This window comes from Condylura cristata, unplaced genomic scaffold (genome assembly GCF_000260355.1).
Source record: "Condylura cristata isolate star-nosed mole 26May11 unplaced genomic scaffold, ConCri1.0 scaffold00011, whole genome shotgun sequence".
In the NCBI taxonomy this organism is placed as follows: Eukaryota; Metazoa; Chordata; class Mammalia; order Eulipotyphla; family Talpidae; genus Condylura; species Condylura cristata.
This window is the reverse complement of record NW_004567112.1, coordinates 55507666-55526033: the sequence shown is the minus strand read 5'-3', so window position 1 is coordinate 55526033 and position 18368 is coordinate 55507666. Positions and strand designations below refer to the sequence as shown.

General features: G+C 43.2%; 1 protein-coding gene across 3 annotated transcripts; it reads right to left on the bottom strand.

Annotated features, from left to right (window-relative positions):
• Positions 1–1524: 1524 nt before the first annotated feature.
• Positions 1525–18154, bottom strand: HNRNPF (heterogeneous nuclear ribonucleoprotein F). 3 transcript variants are annotated; one of them, XM_012723685.1, is made up of 4 exons: positions 18086–18154; positions 17709–17776; positions 7234–7294; positions 1525–3619 (listed from the first exon to the last, which is right to left on the bottom strand). In XM_012723685.1, the coding sequence occupies exon 4, from the start codon at positions 3566–3568 to the stop codon at positions 2324–2326; it is 1245 nt and encodes a 414-aa protein (XP_012579139.1). In that variant the 5' UTR covers positions 3569–3619; positions 7234–7294; positions 17709–17776; positions 18086–18154; the 3' UTR covers positions 1525–2323. The 3 variants fall into 3 exon arrangements, with proteins under 3 accessions (XP_012579139.1, XP_012579140.1, XP_004680964.1); XM_012723686.1 differs by lacking the exons at positions 17709–17776; positions 18086–18154 and adding an exon at positions 17103–17178; XM_004680907.2 differs by lacking the exons at positions 17709–17776; positions 18086–18154 and adding an exon at positions 9633–9728.
• Positions 18155–18368: the final 214 nt, after the last annotated feature.

Sequence of the window (18368 nt, the reverse complement as noted above, 5' to 3'; positions counted from 1 at the left end):
GCATGCCCAGCTCTGTAGTGTAAACTTCTCAACCCATCAGCTGCTGTCTCCCAAGGTTTACTTCAAATTGGGATGTCCTTGTGCTCTCTTCGGCAGCACATATAAATTGGGATGGTCTTAACACATTTTTCTTGTAAATCCTCTATCATGAGACATGATCCCTGCCATTCCACTCAACTCTGCTGTCCAGCATCAAGCCCCGCCCCCACCCTTATGTAAATGAGGCTTATTTTTATAAAATGTTTCCTTCCATAGTGGGGACTCTGCATTCTGTGATAAACCAGTTCCTGATATTAGTTTCCTGGAAGTCAGCAAAATTTGGGGAAGGGGGTCAAAGTATTTAGTTTTGTAGATTAAGTTGAAATGTTCACTAAATCTCACTAACATGAATTTTGTACTACTGGTGTGGTGAGATCTGAATCCATTTGGGGGAGTACTTTTCTTCCTGAGAACCCAGTCTTCCAGAGCAAATTGATTCCTCTGGAAAAACCATTGCTAGTGATCTAATTAACAAGTTGGATTTCTTAGTTTAGCAACCTGTTCTACAAACAAGACTTGGGACAGACCAATTCTGCAAGACCAAGGCCGCTAGTCTTCTAGTCTGTACATAGACCAGATGCAAACATTTCAGGGACAATTCCGTCTCATGACCCTGGGGGCTGTCCTAGATTGGGACCACAAAGCAGACTTACAGGGGGCAAAATGTACTGAAATGTTATTGCCAACTATGTTGGCCTGATTTCCCCAGACCCCAACCGTAACTGCATAAAGCCACAGCACTATACCCATTTCTCTGGGTCCTCACTCTTCGTTTACAGCCCCATGAACTATAGCCTGCAATTTGGAATACACTGGGCCTGTGAGATTGGCAAGGACCAGTCATTTCAGGGGGTGACCTGGCTGTCCTAATTCAGGCATTTTAAGGCAGTACAAAAATGGTGCAGAAAGATGGGAAGTCAAGACAGTAAGGCCTGTAACGTCCAATGAGGTCAGAGAATCTATGTATACTTACCAGAAGAAATTATTTTAGTGAGGTCAATCCCCTGAAATACCAGTTGAGGATCCTTAAGCTGGTAGAATCAGGGCATGTGGGGGCATTTTAGTCATAAGTGGAAAGATCAAGATGGGGAAATTACCGGTAACTACTAGCAAAGTCTTTTTTTAAAAAAAATAAACTCCATTCACATTTTAAGTCTTGATGGTTTTATTTAGTGTGTCATAAGGTCAAGTGATGGTAAATGCTGTTGTGAAGAGCTGTCTGGAATTTGGACATTGCTTTCTACTGTTAAATGGATGACAGTTTTACTATTAACAATTTGCAAACAGGTCTCAAGCAGAGAATAACAACCTGTAATTCCTAACTCAGGAGTGTACCTTATAGAAATAATCAACTCTAGCATAAAGGGAAGAGCAGGACATCACAAATGGTTGAACAGAGCACAAGAGTAACAGGAGGCTGGGATTGTGTGCTTCTACTTTCATACTTCCTAGAATGTTTCTGGTCACCACTTCCACCATTTGTACATTAAACAATTTACTTTCATCTGATTTTTATTTTAGCCTCAATATAAGAATGTAAGGGAGGTCAAATTTCATGTGCTAAGCTATTTTGAAATCCACACTTAAGTATTATAATGAATTTTCTTCAATCACTCATTTCTTGCTTTTTGGTGAGTAGATAGTCTGTGCCAGTTATTGTGAAAAAGTCTTTATTTTAAGAAAAAAATTTAGTTAACAAAAAATTCAACAAGTTTTACTTAGCAACACACCCAAAAGGAAATCACAGTACAAAGAAAGTTTAAGTCAAGGCCTCACCAATTCCTACAGTATTAGTATTGTGTCTCAATTTTCAAAACTAACTTTTAAAAAGCTTAAACTTAACCTAAAAGATTTTAAATGAAAATAAACTAGAATGAACAAACATGAGAAATGTTCCTCTTTGAATTAGGGATCTAGCACCTTGAGTTTTCCAAAAAACAAACAAAAAAACCAAAGCTCGTCCCCCCAATGTGTTCTTGGTGATGTGGTGTAAAAGATCCACATTTAACATATTCAAAGCTACTTAACTCAAGATAACATCACTCTGAAGTACACTACCAAAATGTTAATTGAGAAAAGCTGAAAATAGTTTTAGTTTACTCAATATCACATGCTAGAAGAAAGTTTGCATGAGAAAACACTGAAGAGGTAATTTTTTAATCCAGATTTCACAAACTCATGGTGCAAAATGGGTCCCACAGCTTCCTCTAGAGTAATAACTGCTTTTCACTGCTTTGCTGGCTGCCTGTGAAAATTTGAAATTAACTCAAAAGCTCCTACAAAACTAGTCATATCCACCCATGCTGTTCTGGCCACTGTAGCCAGCCCCGTAACAGCCACTCACAGACTGGCTCTCAAGGCCACTGTAAGTAGACTGGGTCGACACCCCCATGCCTTGCATCATCTGGCTGCTATATGCCCCATTGCTGGCCCCTGTTGTGGAATTCAAGAAGAGTTCTATGTATCTGTGTTGCATGTTGGCCCTGTCTTTGGACATAGCTGCCACGGCTTCTTCATGAGTGGCAAACTCAACATCGGCTTCACCCGTCACTCTTCCATCAGGGCCAATCTCAATGTGAACTCTAACAGGGTTGAGTGGAGAGAAGAAGTTGTAAATGTCGTTCTCAGTGGCTTTGTACGGCAGCCCTCTCATGTGGACACAGTGTCCAGTGGTGCTCTGGACAGTAAACTCGCCATCTCCGTATCTGTGATCATACATCCCGGAGAGACAGTAACTGAGGTCTCTCCCAAACAGATCGGTGGTAAAGCCGTAGCCATCGCTGAGGCCGCTGTACTCCTCATAGCCCCCGTAGCCTGCACTGTAGGCACCAGATCTCATTCTATCCAGGCCTGCTTGTTTGACAATACCAATGTATCTCCTGGCTGTACCAGGACGGTCATAAGGCCCTGGCCGCTGCACAGACATAAACTTCAGAGGGGGATCTGAGTATGATCTAACTTCTTCCTGACTGCTCTTGAACACTTCAATATACCTGTGCCCTATTCTCTCCTTGTGCTTTCCCAGAGCCTTCTCAGCTAACTCCTGTGAAGCAAACTGCACAAAGGCTTCCCCTGTAATCTTGCCCTCGGGGTCCACAGGCAATGTGATCCCGTTTGGCACAATTTCCAACCCTGAAAAGAACTGGACAATTTCTTCCTTGGTGCATCCAAATGGGAGTCCTCGAAGCCGCACAAAGCCATCATTGGCGGTGTCGGCACTGTTTGGACCGCTGTGCTTCAACACCCAATCCATCTCGGTTCTGTGGGACTTGAACACCTCAATGTACCGGTGCCCCATGCTTTCCCTGTCTTTTTTCAGGGCCAACTTTACATCATCTTCTGATTCGAGTTCAACAAAAGCCTCACCACTCTGCCTGCCTTCTCTAGTGTAGATAAAATGAACGCCTGCAGCCCCATCATGAATCGTGCAGTCGGAGAGGAAATTCTGCACATCCTCAACAGAGCAGGACCAGGGCAGGCCACGGAGCTTGACCACAAAGCCTTCACCTCCCTCGGGGCCCAGCATCATGGACACTTGACAGGGCAGATGTCAAACAAGCTTGGGTGCAGATTTTTGTGGCTGAAAAAAAAGCAAAAACTACTTTAAAGTTTTTCATTTAATATGATTTAAAAGAATATGCAGTAAATATAGTTTTCCTCATTTTGCAGATGAGGAAGGATGAGTGAAATTTGAAAACCTGACATATCGCAGTCTAAAAAGACAAAGCATGAGTTTCTTAAAAAGTGAAATAGAATGGTAAAACTTAGAGAACTTCTAGAATAATGATATGAAGTTTCAGTTAAGCAAAAACCTGTCAGTTCCTTTGGCTAACTGTAAGTTAGAGGGTAAGACGAGAATGAATTGAGATAGCATTCAGAAACAGAAAGACAATGCCTTAGAATTGGTAAAAAACACAAGATGAATTATTGTATGGCTAAAAGGCAGGAGGGTAACTTGGTGCCCTGAACATAAAGAAAGCAAATTAGAGCAAAGGCACACTATCTTTTAAATTTTATTTAGTCCAGATATGCATCATGGTGAATTATGATAGTTTTTTGACAAGTATTCCCTTCAGATGATTCTTAAAAGCCAGTATATGCACGGCTGTTGCAAGATTCTACAGAAGTAAAAATAAGTGAAATCTAACTATCATTTTTGTTCTCATAACTGTCAATTCCAATAATATCAGTCAAATATGAAGCCAATCTGGAGACATACCTAGACAAGTAGACAAATCCATCAGATTAATTATAAGCACTACAGACACTGACATCAAACTAGACACCTCTCCTGTTCACATATAAACGAAAGGACCAACATAAAACATATTCATCACTGTTTTTGAGGGACTAGAACACCTCCAACTACAAGAAGGGTGAGAGGCACTCTTCTTGACAGGATGTCATGAAATGTTGGTACCTTGCACCCCGAAGAATCCAAACTGAAAAGAGATAAGTAAAAGTCAAATCCATGTGAAAGGAGAATCTTCAGAAAGAGAAGAATTGAGTCAGATAGCAATACATGTCTTTTAGATAATAATAAAATCACAGGGTCAGGTTTTTTCAGTGTTCTATGTAAGAGAAACCACTCAAAATGAGTACAAGTACATGGAAAGTAAATGGTCTGTAAGTTACCACTTCCCATCAAATGCAATATAGTAGCTGTTAAAATCAGTCATAAGAGATGCCTTTTCAAGAAATAGGGGGAAACACTGGTTATCATATAGAAAAAGAAAATACAAGCTTACCTCAGATGAATTACAAAGATATCCCAGATGGAATAGGGGTATATTAGATAAAAAGCTTCTAAGATACTTATTCCAAACAAAAATCCCACAATTTAACAAAAAGAAAGCAGGATAAACAAATTGGTAACATGGAATTCTCAATGAGTCATACTATATACGGTCAAAATTTAACAATGAAATATTTAAAGTAGTTATATTCAATGCCTAGTCAATAAAACTGCCAATGTGTAAAAAGGTAAATTTTATAATGGTTAAGTTCAGTTCATCCCCACACCAAATGTAATTTGCATGCATTTGATCCTTGATTTATTACATGTCCCCAGTAAAACAGCTCTGGAAAAGTCTTAAGTATGTTCAGTAACACACAGCTGGGAAAAAGGGGTTCATTTTGGACCACACTATTGTTACAGGGTACATGCATGTGCACAGTAGGGTGCTAGGAGTTCTCTGGCCTCTAAATAAATACCAGTATCAACTCCACCCCAGTTGTGATAAACAAAACTGTCTTTAGGCATGCCCAAATGTGTGGGGAGCGGTTATGTATATAAACTACCTCCAGTTGGGAAATCAGTATAGCCATCAACCTTTAAAAGCAGGCCCAATACTGCCTACAATCCTACATCTCCTTCGAAAGTCCTTAGATATCTGTGGTTACCTTACATATTCTAATCTAGCCTCAGTGTCAAGCTGATCTACTTCAAAGAGGAATGTGGACCAAAAACACTGTCAAGTTAATAAAAGTATAAGAACAGCTTTTCCTGACTATAGGCAGCTATATCATTATATACAACCCTGGCCCCAATCTCCACTGAAAATTATTTTCTGTAGCAATTAAGTATGTACTTCTAGCATTTCCATAAAAATGTATATTCTGAGGCCAATTCTGCTTCTTGATAACTTAATAGTTTTGGTTTCAGTAAAATCCCATCACAAGTTCTTTATCACTTCCATTCCCACCATTAAAAAGCCATTAGAATCCACTCTGAGAAGGACCTCCATGGCTAAGAGCATGAGTCCTTTCTACTTTCATCATATATTTCCACAGCAGGATTTAGTTATGCTTTTCTGGAAACCTTTTCTCCCTTGGCTTCTATGATATCACTGCTAAGGCCTGAGTTAAATTACCATTCTAGGAGTTAACCCACATATGGCAGACCTCTCCAGTCTGACTCCCCCCACAGCAGCCATGTGTTATTTCAGTAAATCTGTTCTGCTCTCCACTGTCTCTGGTGAATCCTCACCCCTCCTCTAGCATCTCTGGCCTACACACATTACTCTACACAAAGAATAAAATTGTGAGCTTTTCTCCCAATTCCTTCATATTCCTATCTCTCCTTATTACTACTAAATTCCACCCCCAATAATTCAAATATACTCCTTTTTGATTTTTAAACTTCTCCAAGCACAATGGCTAGACCGTATTACATACCACTGTGCAGCTCAAATGTTATTTTAGTGACTATGTCATTCTCCTGTTCCAAGTCTTGAGGATTCCACTAGCAAAGGAACACGACCAGTGATAAGGGTATGCTCAGTCCTTACAACTTTGGCCTGCAATACACTGACTCCTATCAACTCCTTTTCATTTTAAAATCTCCTTTATCCCTACACTTCTTTGCACCCTTGGATTTGACAAGCTTAACTCTCTCCAAATATACTCCACCCAACCTTTCCTCTAAACTTAATCCCAATAATCCTTACAGTATGAGCTCAATTACTACATTTAAAAGTTTTCCTTTCTAAACAAATTAAGGTTATATATGATTCTATACTTCCATAGCATCCTTACCCTGATGTTTAAAACTGTCTTCAAATTGGCAGTAAGAGCCTACTACTAGGAACAGTGTGCATCTGTTCTGGTTACTATGGCCCCACCCCACCCTCCTAACAGGGCCAAGATTAGCAAGAGATTAACTGAGGACCTTGTAAGGTCAACACCTCCCTCTAGAATATGGTTGCCTAGATAGTCTCAAAGACGTTCAGGGAGGATAAAACAACTATTTCATGTAAGAATTACTTAAAATGCTCACTTGTGAGAGACTATAAATGCTTGGTTTTGGAAAACATTCCCAAAACAAAATAACTTTTCTAAGGAAAGCATTTTCCTGCACTAGTTTCCTTCAAAACATTTACTGCCTATCTGTATTCCAAAAATTACTTTTCTCTTCCATTTCACATAATTCCTAAGACCAATGGAACTCAAATTTTTGATAACTGCAACATCCTCATTTTTGCCTCAGAATTCTCTGAGACACTCTGATATCAGACTCAGAATACTCTGGAGAAATTTATGGTACTTAGGAAATTAGATCACAATAGGAGAAAAAAGCTCTGGAGTCCTGCTGAACTTTAGATTTAAGAGACAGAAATTCCATTACCAGACTAAGAAAATTTTCAACTTGAATAAATCAAATACAAACTGATAAATTTTTCTTAAATAGCTCACCTTAAAGCACAAGCGGGGATGCCCAACACGAAGACACTCCTGGCAGGCAACGGGAATTGTCCTAAAAAAGAGCGATAGGCAGTCTTGCCTCAGTGCCACGGCACTCAAGAGGCTGCAGCAGTGGGAGCTCCCCCTGGGCAGGTTCGTAGACAGGAACCGGCAGAGGGAGGGCTTTTATAGCCAGGGGCTGCCCTCATTACAGTACACACCCATTCTGCTCTCCAAATTGAAAAGGTTTGTCTTTTTTCAAAGGTATTTAATAATCCCATCTGTCTTTATGAGAAATTTCATTAAGTCCACCAGCTTCTGTAGTATGAAATTTTAGTATCAAGTGAGAGCAGGGCAAGAAAGGGCTCCAGTGCAAGGTAGTTCACTAGAAACTGTTCATAAGATTTACAAAAATTTCAGGAAGGAGGATCCAGGGAAACTAACTTCCTCAGTTTTACTGTTAGCTTCATTTCATTTTTTGTGACCAATATTTGATATGACATTGACCTTTTAGTTTACTGACAGTAAGAAAATGTTTTTAACACAAAAACATCAGCACCATCCCTCACAGTAGGTGATTAATATGAGGATTGTGATGAAGCCCAGAGAATATATCTGAAAACTAACAAAAGCCGTTAGTTTTGAAAAGGGAGAATTGCTAAACTTAATTTAGCCAAGTCTGTTGTCTCAAAAACAGTATCTGCCTCCAAACTAGTGTATTGAGATCATGATACAATTTGGGGAGAAAAATCTGTATAAAAGTATTACCGTTTGAGTCTGAATTATCTAACGAAGGGCTTTCAAGAGGCTTCAACTGCCCCCCCCCAGACAAGATGGGAATGTTAATGATCACATCACATCCCTTTCTGCTTTGCTTTATCTGGGTTCCTGACTCCCAGCGCTGCAGCAGAAACAGCCAGAATCAGTGAAGTCAATTCCCACAAGACAACTGTGTGGCTCACATGCTTGGATTCGCTGGGCTCACCCAGGCAGCACCTCGAAATCATCAGGGAAGTGTTAACATGGCACCTGGGTCCCGAGACTGGTTACTGATCTTTAACTGCAACAGGTGCTGCCACGGATTTCACACGTCCCAAGTGACAGGCTATGACGTAGTATGTGCAACACTGATCACCTAGGGATCTAGTTAAATTATCATAAAATAGGATCCTAACCAGGTCCCCAACTTCTGTCAGGTGCTCGAGAAAACACTCCCCCGATAACTACACTGGTCTGACAGGATTTACTTTGGAATCTGGTAGATCTAATCAAGATAAAACGGCGGGCCTTGGGCGCCTGACTGATTAGGCCTGGGCTTATCTACGGAGTAAACAGGGTAGTTTTACCTGCCCCTCCCGTCTCCTCCTTGGGACCGGTCTCCATGGACTCTGCCTCCACTCTGCTTTTACATGTGTTCAGTGAGGGCTGAGGCCATCTTCGCCAGTATTTGTTAATGAATTTTAATCTATAAAACTCAACAGTAGCACACACTAACCAGACCATCCTTATCCACTTTTGGCCTGCAGTGACTTTTTTGTTCTTAGACTTACCACTGAGGGGAGCAAGGCTAAATTCCTACTTTCAGCAAGCAAACGCAATTTACCCTAATTCCACCCGACGCTAAGAAAACGCAGAGGGTTCCAGGGAAAGTCCAGGTGTATCTCCTTTTGTTATTAACCTGAAATCGAAACTCAGCTGGCTGTGGGCGAACGCTCCCCCTACGCGCTGAAACTCCGGCCCCAGGGCTCCCAGGCCGCCAGGGGCGCGTCTGAGCGATTTCGGCGGGAAGCGCATCTGCGGTCCCACAAGCCGAAACCTGAGGCGGGGGAACCCGGCCAAAAGAAAGGGATCGCTCGTGCTCCGCCGGTCCACCAACTAACTTGGGGTAGTCCCGGCAGAGCCATCCCAAAGGCTGGGCGGGGTCAGCGCGAGCTTCCGGGGCGGGGACGGGACGCGGCGAAGGGGGGTGGAGAGAAGTCCAAGCTGGGGGGAGGGGAGGAGTAAGAGGTCATAGGGCGAAGGCGGCCGCGAGGCGGGTGGAGCGCCCAGGTCGGGGTGGGGGTAGGGAGTGGCCTACAGGGCGGCCAGCTAAGATTTCCCGGGCAGAAAGCTGCGGGGAGGGAGGAAGAGTTAAGTGAGAGTTCGCTAGCTTCCCCGAAACGCGGGGGAGCAGGCGGAGCTCCCGAGCGAGCGGAGCCAAGCTAGGAAAGTTCCCGGGCCCAGCGGGGGGTGGAAGGGTAGCGGTTGGCTTCCGCCATTGGGGGCGGAGCTGCGGGGGGGGGCACTTAGTGGAGCGGCTGGGGGAAGGGGGAAGAGTAGCCGGGGCGGAGGGAGCGGGATTTGGAGAGGTAATGGGAAAGGTCTGTGCGCCGCAGGGGGTCGGTGGGAGTCGTCCGCTAGCGGCTGCTCACCCTACGGTCCGGGGTCGGGCGCTGGGGCCGCGAGTGGCGGAGTTCGGAAGACCGCGCGCGCGCTGCGTCCGGAGGCTGAGGCCGCGTGACTGGGAGGGCGGCGAGCCGGACGTGGGTCACGGGGTGTAAAGGAGGAAGTGCCACCGGCCGGCCCGCCAAGATGTCACCAATGGAAGCGCGTTTTGCAGGTGCGGCCCGCGCGGTCGGCCGAGGCAGGAAGTGGGAGGGGGAAGAAAGCAACTAGGAAGAGAGGCCGTTCCGAGCGAGTTCTCAGAAAGGTGCCAAGACGGAAAGAAGTTCAGAGTACCAGGCGAGAGGTGGAGCAGATGGGCACTGCTCATGCAGGAAAAACCGTACAAATTTTAAAAAGCCCTCTCGAAGGCAGGTGGAAAGGAAACTTTTAGACAAAGACAAACTTTCTCTATACCCTACCTAGTGGTAATATGTAAACTGGGACATGGACGTGATCACAAGTATTTTGCAAAGCAAAAATTTATTAAACTTATACCTAGTAAGCAATTAACTTTATATCCCGTAACTCCTAATGCAACAATACTAATGTATAAAATCCTCACACTAAGACACCGAAATCGAACCGATCTTCTAAGCAGTCCAAAGGCCCTTTCCCACCCACCTTCCTGCCTTCAAGATTCCTTAATAAACACATTAATTTGTCTGAAACCTAATTTAAATGAACTGGGAAGCAATTAGGCAACTTCAAGTAATGTCAGCAGTCACGGGAATCATTTTCTGTTGAAGAATTACATTAAATTTCAGTTACAATTAGGGTGCTGTTATCTTTTAAGTCGTTATTTAATTGGAGCCCTTGCTGAGTTTACCTATATGTTCCACGCGAACTCTACACTATGTCTCTGATACTGGCCAAGCTATTGTCACGAAATAGTTTTATTTTCATATGGTGAAAATGCATTCGGTTCTAATTACGAAAACACTTTTTAATTAAAAAAAAGTTTAACACCTCCCTGGTGACCTCTCCTTGTTCTGCTTCCTGCTGTCTCTGGTGAATCCTCTCACCTACCTACCTACCACTGGCCTTCACTCTGGTTCTGTGCCCCTCACCCAAAAGTTTACAATTGTCCTAGTAACCTGAGTGGGAGACATAGGAGTTCAGAGGAAACAAGACGTGATTTAGTAATTATTGGAAGGTGGACAGTGAGTACATGTTCCATGAATATGATGATGGGGAACCTACAGGGTCAAATGGACTAGCTCAAAAGTAACAACTGTAAGGGAAAAGATCAAAGGACCACTTACTGGAATAAAAGAAATTTAAGAAACAATGGTTCGCATGGAATATTATTTGTATAGAGTCAAAGAAATTCTACCAATCTATTAGAGCCCTTGGTCAAAATTTATGACTGTTGAGGGAGATAGTTGGACAATGACTAGAAATATGACATTAAAGCATCATATTTTGGTAGATACAGAATTATAGTTAAAGATAAAGGAAATGATTTTGAGACATTTATTAAAGAAATACAGCGTTAATGTGAAAGTTCCAATTTTCTCCAAATTATTTTTTTTTAAATTCCAGTGTTACTAAAACAGTGACAGGATTCAAAATTCAGCCATCTCATAGAAAGAAACTTAAAAGCTTCTAATTCAAAAGCAGCAAATCATATTCTGAAGCAAAGTAAAACCATGTTAACTGGTCTGTTTTTGGAAGGATTTACAGAAATGGATGCTGCATAGGCATTTATTTTGCTTAACACCCTCTTCACAAAATTCACAGTAATTCCTATCAACTGGCTTTTGTTTTCTCATTTATTTCAATGTTACAGCTAAGCAGTTTTTTTATATGCCTTCCTGGCTAGGTACTGGGAGGCAACTGTTAATAATTAATCTGTCAGAATATGGTTTCTGCCTTGTGAAAGAACAACAGGTACAAAAGACAGAGAGAGCATGTTGCATGTGCTGAGAAAGAAAGCACCTGAAAAACCTCCCTGCCAGGACTGAGATTAAGAAAAAAGATCAGAGGAAGATGTTGGAAGGCCTGCTTCTATATTTTGGACTTTATTCTAAGGTCAGTGGGAAGTCACTAATTGTTTCGAAATGGGAGTGTGGTGTAATATGAGTTTTGCTTTTCAACAGCCTAGCTGCTCTATAAAAATGAATGGTGAGAACAGATGCAGGTACTGACCAACAACACAGTGGACTGGGAAATCAAATGTATTACAAATTTTGAAATGAATAAAAACTACAAAATGGGCGTTAATTTTATTGGAGTTCTGAGGAGTGACATTTAAACAAGCAGAAGGTGCGGTAATGTGAGAAACACTGTCGTTGGTAAATAGTGATTTAGTAGTTGGAAGCCCATGTTAGTCTGGTTTTTTGTAATTACTATTTCCCCTGAATGCCTGTTCCAATCTGTATTTTCTGTAAGTCCTTTCAAATTTTATATTTTTATTAAATTCATAGAAGAGCTTAAGTATTGTTCCTACTGCTAATGGCTGTTTTCCTCCTGAGCACAGATGTCTCTGGGGAAGAAGCAATTCCCTGTTGTGGGACACTACTTAAGCAGAATCCAGAAACTTATTTATTATGGATGTTTCCCTGGCCTACTGGAAAACCCAAAAACCTCTTCTAATCCAACGACAATTTTGTAAAATCTTAATTTAGTGGCTTTTGAACATTCTTCCTATCAAGAAATTCTCCTGTCTCACCCAGTGGTCCCCTCAGCGCCTACTTCAGTAGATCCACTTGTTCTGTCTCTGGTGAACCCTCTCACTCCCACCCCCTCTGGCCTATACTCCAGTTCTAGTATATATATATATATATATATATATAAATAAATACATACATACATACATACATACATACATACATGTAGATCTGGGACAATCTCTTTCAAGAAAGTGTACACACACACCAGCTGCACCTATCTTCAGGGGCTCACACTTCAGACATCTAAAATGTGAAAAATCTGATCTAATTTGTACAACATGCCAAGTTCACACAAAGCTACTAAATACATTAACTTTTAAAATATTTTTAAATGTTTACTGCTATACTACATTTATCCATCAAAGGAGATATGTCACGATGTTTAAAAGCAACAGGAAAGTTACTTCCCATTCTATTTTCACTATCGGGCCCTTGAGTATTATGGCAATACTACTACACTTGTCCTCACATGGTTTGTTTCTCAAAAACGTTAATTTAAAAACAATAGTATAATGTAGTAGGTAAACTATACTTGAATAGTCAGTGTTTGTACTGAAATTAACACAAAGGATAGAAACTACTCAACACAGAACAAGCAACCTTTGCTCTATTTTACTGGCTGCATTTTGCAGGTAATTTAAGAATCAAGATCAAGTTACAACATAAACATACATACATATATATGGGGAGATTTCCATAAAAGAGAAAATCTACTTTTGAAAGAAGAGCATGTTTTTGTCATGGTTAATTGGTAGTACATTCCCCATTATTGGGGGGGGGGGCTTGCTACTAAGACACAACTGCTACTAGGAATCTGCTTAGCTCCTCCTATAGCTGCTCCCAAAGCATGTGGTCCCTAGGTAGTCAGTCAATCCCCTGGAGATGGGTGTAGCAGTTACATTCAAGGTCTCTATAGAAACCTCTGTAGTATAAGCCCACAGGCCCCCTCAAAAAGGAATCCCTAAGGGGCCTAGAGGGGATGGAACTTTTTCCAGGGGCTGGAGAGCTGACACATTCTCAGATGCCCTGCAGATGTCACAGCTGAGATTGCCATACAGTAAAGCAGCTCTTGTGCTCAAAGAGCATAGTACACTGCCCCAAGGAGACTGGAAAACAATCAAGTAGCAAAGGAACTCAATGATGTCCATGAGAGGAGGTCTAGCACCCAGTGAGAATAATTAATCATCAAACTTAGAACAGCAGGAAATTTTCAGGGAACAAGAAGTACTAGAAAAAAATGGGAAAGTTTTTAACAAAAAAACTTTCAGAGGATCTCAGAATAAACAACTTACTCTGTTATAAACCAATATTACATCAAAAAACTTTCTGGTCAATTGAGTTTATAGAGTAATGAAAGGATAGTTACCTGAAGAGCCCCCAAAGATAGATCTCAAAACGGAGGAGGGGGAAAAAAGTAACAATAAGGGGAAAAGATACAAAATTTGGAAGGCATAAGATAACATAAGACAGGAGAGATAACAAAGGAATGATAGGAATTCCAGAAGAAGACACAAATGGAGGCAAGAAAACAATGGAAGGACATTATCCTGGTTTAAGATAAATTTGGATCTGTGGCTCCCAACAGCTATTTTAAAAAGACACAAATCAAGCATATGTTGATAAAACCAATTTGAAGTATAGGAAAAAACCTGTTTGGGATAAAAACCAATTTCGGTACAAAGGACAAACATGTGGCAGCCACTCATCGCGTGTAGCTTCTGGGCAGTAGATTGATTTGACTTACCATTTCCAAGCTTAAGAATTAGTTTATCAAACATCCAGGTTAATTTCACTCATGAACTCAGATGGAACAACTCCTAAACAAGTATCCAAAAAAATACTAAAAGCATTACCTCATGATCAAGTTGGCATTCCTGAAACTGTAGTTCATTTCCAATTCAACCATTGCAATTTGTCACAAAGACATACTAATGAAGGCCAAGTATGAGTTAACTAATAATTTTTCATGGTTCTTTTTGAGAAATGCTAAGATCCCAAGTAACAGAGGGAAAACAAAGTAGGTAAATTCCTCCATAAATTGTGAGTGGAGAAAACTTTTCTGACCATGATTAAAAATTCAGAATATGGGAAAACACTGAAAAATGTGATTACTTAAGTAACAAAACACAAAAACTCAAAAGCTGTAAGTGCATTGCTAAAAACACTGAGACAAAAATACTAATGATAAAATAGAGAAGATATTTGCAGTTTTTCCTATTAATACACTTAACCTAAAAAGAACTTCTAAAAATAGAGACAAAAGAAATCTAACAATCCAAAAGAAATGGGCTAGATGAATGTGTATAAATTACTAATAAAAAGGGGAAGCCCACAAACATAAAAAGATGTTTATCATCATCCATTTAAGATAAATTTTAAATTAATATTTTAAATAGCTAACAGAAGTTTGACAGCACTTTCGTGGCAAGGCTGTAAAATACGGAGGCTCTCTTAAATACTGTTTGTAGAAATACAAAATGGTTCAAGCTCCTATCACTCTCCTCTCCAAAAAAGGGGGAAAGAACTGCAAAGACAATCTATCTGCTGCAGCACTATTTATAATAAAACCCAATTCTCCATCTCTAGGTTCCAACTTAACAAACTTTGGAGGGTGAACTTACTAATGAAGTCATTCCTTAAACCAAGAAAACTATCAAAGATCACTCAGGTTGTGTCAAAAAAAAGTCAAGAGCCAATTTAAATGGCTGCCTCTTGGCCAAAAATTGGGTAATTTAAGCCATCAAAGAGAATAAAAACTACAGTGGATTAAAATCCATGACCATTAATGACACCAGAAAAATTGCTGGCTAGTTTTGGCAAATACATAATGAGATTCACATTCATTATACTGGACAATGGTAAACAAGAGGAAACAAAGTAACAGCCTACCTACTATAAAATATATATTAGAGTGATCAGAGGATTAACAGAAAATTTACTATCCCCAAAAGTATTCTCTGCTAATGATAAGGAATATTTAACTAAAATATCACTAACTTGAATGAAACAACTATCAGTGGCTGCTAACATCACCGAAGGCCAAAACCAACCAATATTGACACGTGCTTCTGGCACGAGTCTACAACACCTGCAAATTAAGTATTTTTCCAAAAAAGTCTCAACAGAATCAGGACAGTCCTTAAAATTAGCTGCCATTTAACAGGAAATACACAGGACAGAGTTCAACCCACCACAGGAATGCAATCAGAAAAGCCCAAAGTGTGTTGTCCTCTTTACACATACCTAATTTATTCAAAAAAGAAAAATCTTTTAAGATCCATGTTATATAGATTATTATAGATTTCTTTTATAAAGATGGGACACTTACCGCACTTGAAATATAGCTGGTACAATTTCAGATGTGTTGTAAATACAAAACACAAAATGGATTTTAAAAGTTTAGTACGAAAAATCTAGTTGGAGAAAAATCACACGATGAAATTCTTTTTTCTTGAAATTATATTTTGCCTATGCATTAGGTCAAGGAAATTATTGAAATGAACTGCATGCTCCATTGTAGTCTGGTCATGAGTATCTGACTAGAAAACGTGCTAATCTAGCTCCTTGACTGAACCCATTAAGGGTCAAAGTAGTTTCTGAGTCTGAGAACCAACTCAGATGTTAATAGAAAAGAATAAAAATAAGAGACCACAATGTAAGAATGTATCTAATTAATTTATAGAAATATCCCCAAGGAAAAGAATGAAAACCTATTTATTTAACATCAGCAATATCCCTTCCAATAGTCATTAAGCAGGCTCTCTAACTCAATTTGAAATCAAACGAGCATATCTAGAATTAGCACTGAGGAATACTAAAATATTTTTGTCTAAACGGAGGACCAAACTGTTTTCAGTCGTACTAGAAAAATCAGAAATCTTTACTTTTAAATCTCAATTTTTAAAAACACGACTGAAAATAACAGAATATTAATAAGATCGATAGATTCCACGATGTCCTGCGTTAAGATTTACTTGCAGCTTTCAAAAACTCTCCTGGCTTTACCGGGATCCGAACACCCAAGGCCCGCCCTTAACTTCAGGGGCTTATTCCCTGGCACCCCGCCTTCACGTCCGGGCCCACCCGACCGGTTCCGGGAAGTTGCGGCGGCCGCACGGTAAACCCCCCCCCCCTTCTCGTGCTGCCTCGGCGAGTTCTTTTCCCGCCACGTACCCAACCCACAGGGGAAGGCAGGCAGGTGCACCCGACGTCCCACAAATAGTTGTGAAAACTACAGGAGGAAGCACGTTCGTTAGTCCGAGGGCCTCCGGGGAAACCGCTGCGAGGGGCTTCACGTGGGAAGCCCGCCCGGGCTCAAAGACGCTGGGGGAGGGGGAGGGGAGAGAAGAGGGTCCCCCCCGGCCAGAGGATTGTCGGGCGAGGATCTCTGAAGGCCATATTAAGGCCCAGACTAACAGGGAAGGGCCTGCGGCCTCCCAACCGCTTCTATAATAGAGCAGGTCGGAGCGGGGGGTGGTGAGGTGGGGGTGGGGTGGGGGGTAAACGAGGGCCGATGGGGTCCCTGCGACTCACGCGTAGTCACCCCGGCAGACCCGCGCCACTTTCAGTGAACCACGCGAGAACACGGGTGGCAGCGGGCGCTGCGCGAGCGCGGCGGCCTCCAGAAGTTTCTTAGAGACAGTCAGCCATCAGCAAAAATATAAAGACACAAAGAGGAAAGGACAAGGAAAAAGAATCGGCGGATGGAAGTCCGCTCAGCAGACGTGCGGTGCCAGGCAAAGGCAACTAAGGACCAAGAATTCACCCAAAATGCAAACACAATACCTCTACGGGCTGGAGACAAACGCAGACGGGCGCTCAGGGCACACACACGCCGCGGCGGGGAGGAAGAAAGGCCGCAAAGACCGAAACTGGAGGCTCGAAGAGCGGGAACGTGGGAGGGGGGAGGAGTCAGTTCCCGACCAGTCTTGTGCAACTCCCGGCAGCGTTCAGCCACGTGAAAGTAGTGCTTTCACTTTTAAATTAACCCCCCTTTCAGACCAACGCTAGGGTACCCCACCCTGCTCCCAGTGGGACCCGGGCTCCGCTCCTCCGGGGGTCTACCTGAAGCACTCCTTCGTAAGCTCGCCGCCCGCCCGGCCACCCCCCACCCACCCCAAATCTCAGCCCCGCAGGCCAGACCCCGGGTGTGCGGCCTCGACCTCAGGCCTATCTCCCCAGACCCTAAATCTTAGTCCAGTGGCCCCCACCCCCAATGGGCTCAGTCCGAGTGGGTCGGCGTGAGCGGCTTTTGACCGCCAACCCGCGACTTCTTTGACACCCCCCCACCCCCCACTCAGCCCCGCGGTCCCCACCCCCAACGGGCCCAGTCCCGGATATACGGGCCTCAGCCTCAGTCCCGCCGCCCGTCCCACTCGTCCCGCCCCTCACCTCGGGCTCGGAGTCCTCACGCTCCCGCTCTTCTTCACATCCGGCACCTCGGCTGTCCCTCTGAGCACCTAGAGGAGGGTGGAACGCGGGGGGACTTGGCAGTTGTAGCGGAGGCAGTTGAGGCTTGTTTACCATCACCATGGGAACCCCTGGCAGCGAGCCCTGGGCGGGGCCAGGCTCGCGGCGGGCCCAAGGCCACAACTCCCGCCCGTCGAGCGCACGCGGCGCTTCCGGAAGCCCTTTCGCTCACGGAGTGCCCACCCCAGCTCGGTCCAGCGCCCCAGCACTCTGGAACAGCAGCCCCGGGAGCCCGTTTCCCTCCCCCACACTTCCCACCGCCGGCGTAAACGCGGGCCTGTCCCTGAGCCGAACCCCACCTTCTTTTCTAGGAAGACGCCGCGCAGTTCTTCTTCCACGACGAAGCCGGAAGGACGCAAAGACCGTGGTGGGGCGGGGCCTCCGCGGCGACCGTCCGGGGGCGGGGCCTCTGAGGCGCCATTGTGTCGCACCCTGAGCGGAGCTGCGGATTGGCCGGCGGCTCGCGGGGAGGGCGGGAGCGGAAGCTGGCCTAGTGAGGCTGCTGGGCGGGGGGAGCGGAGTGGAGCTGTGTGCTCGCCCGCTGCTGGGGGAGGGGCGGGCGCCCGGGGGACTTGCTGGGCG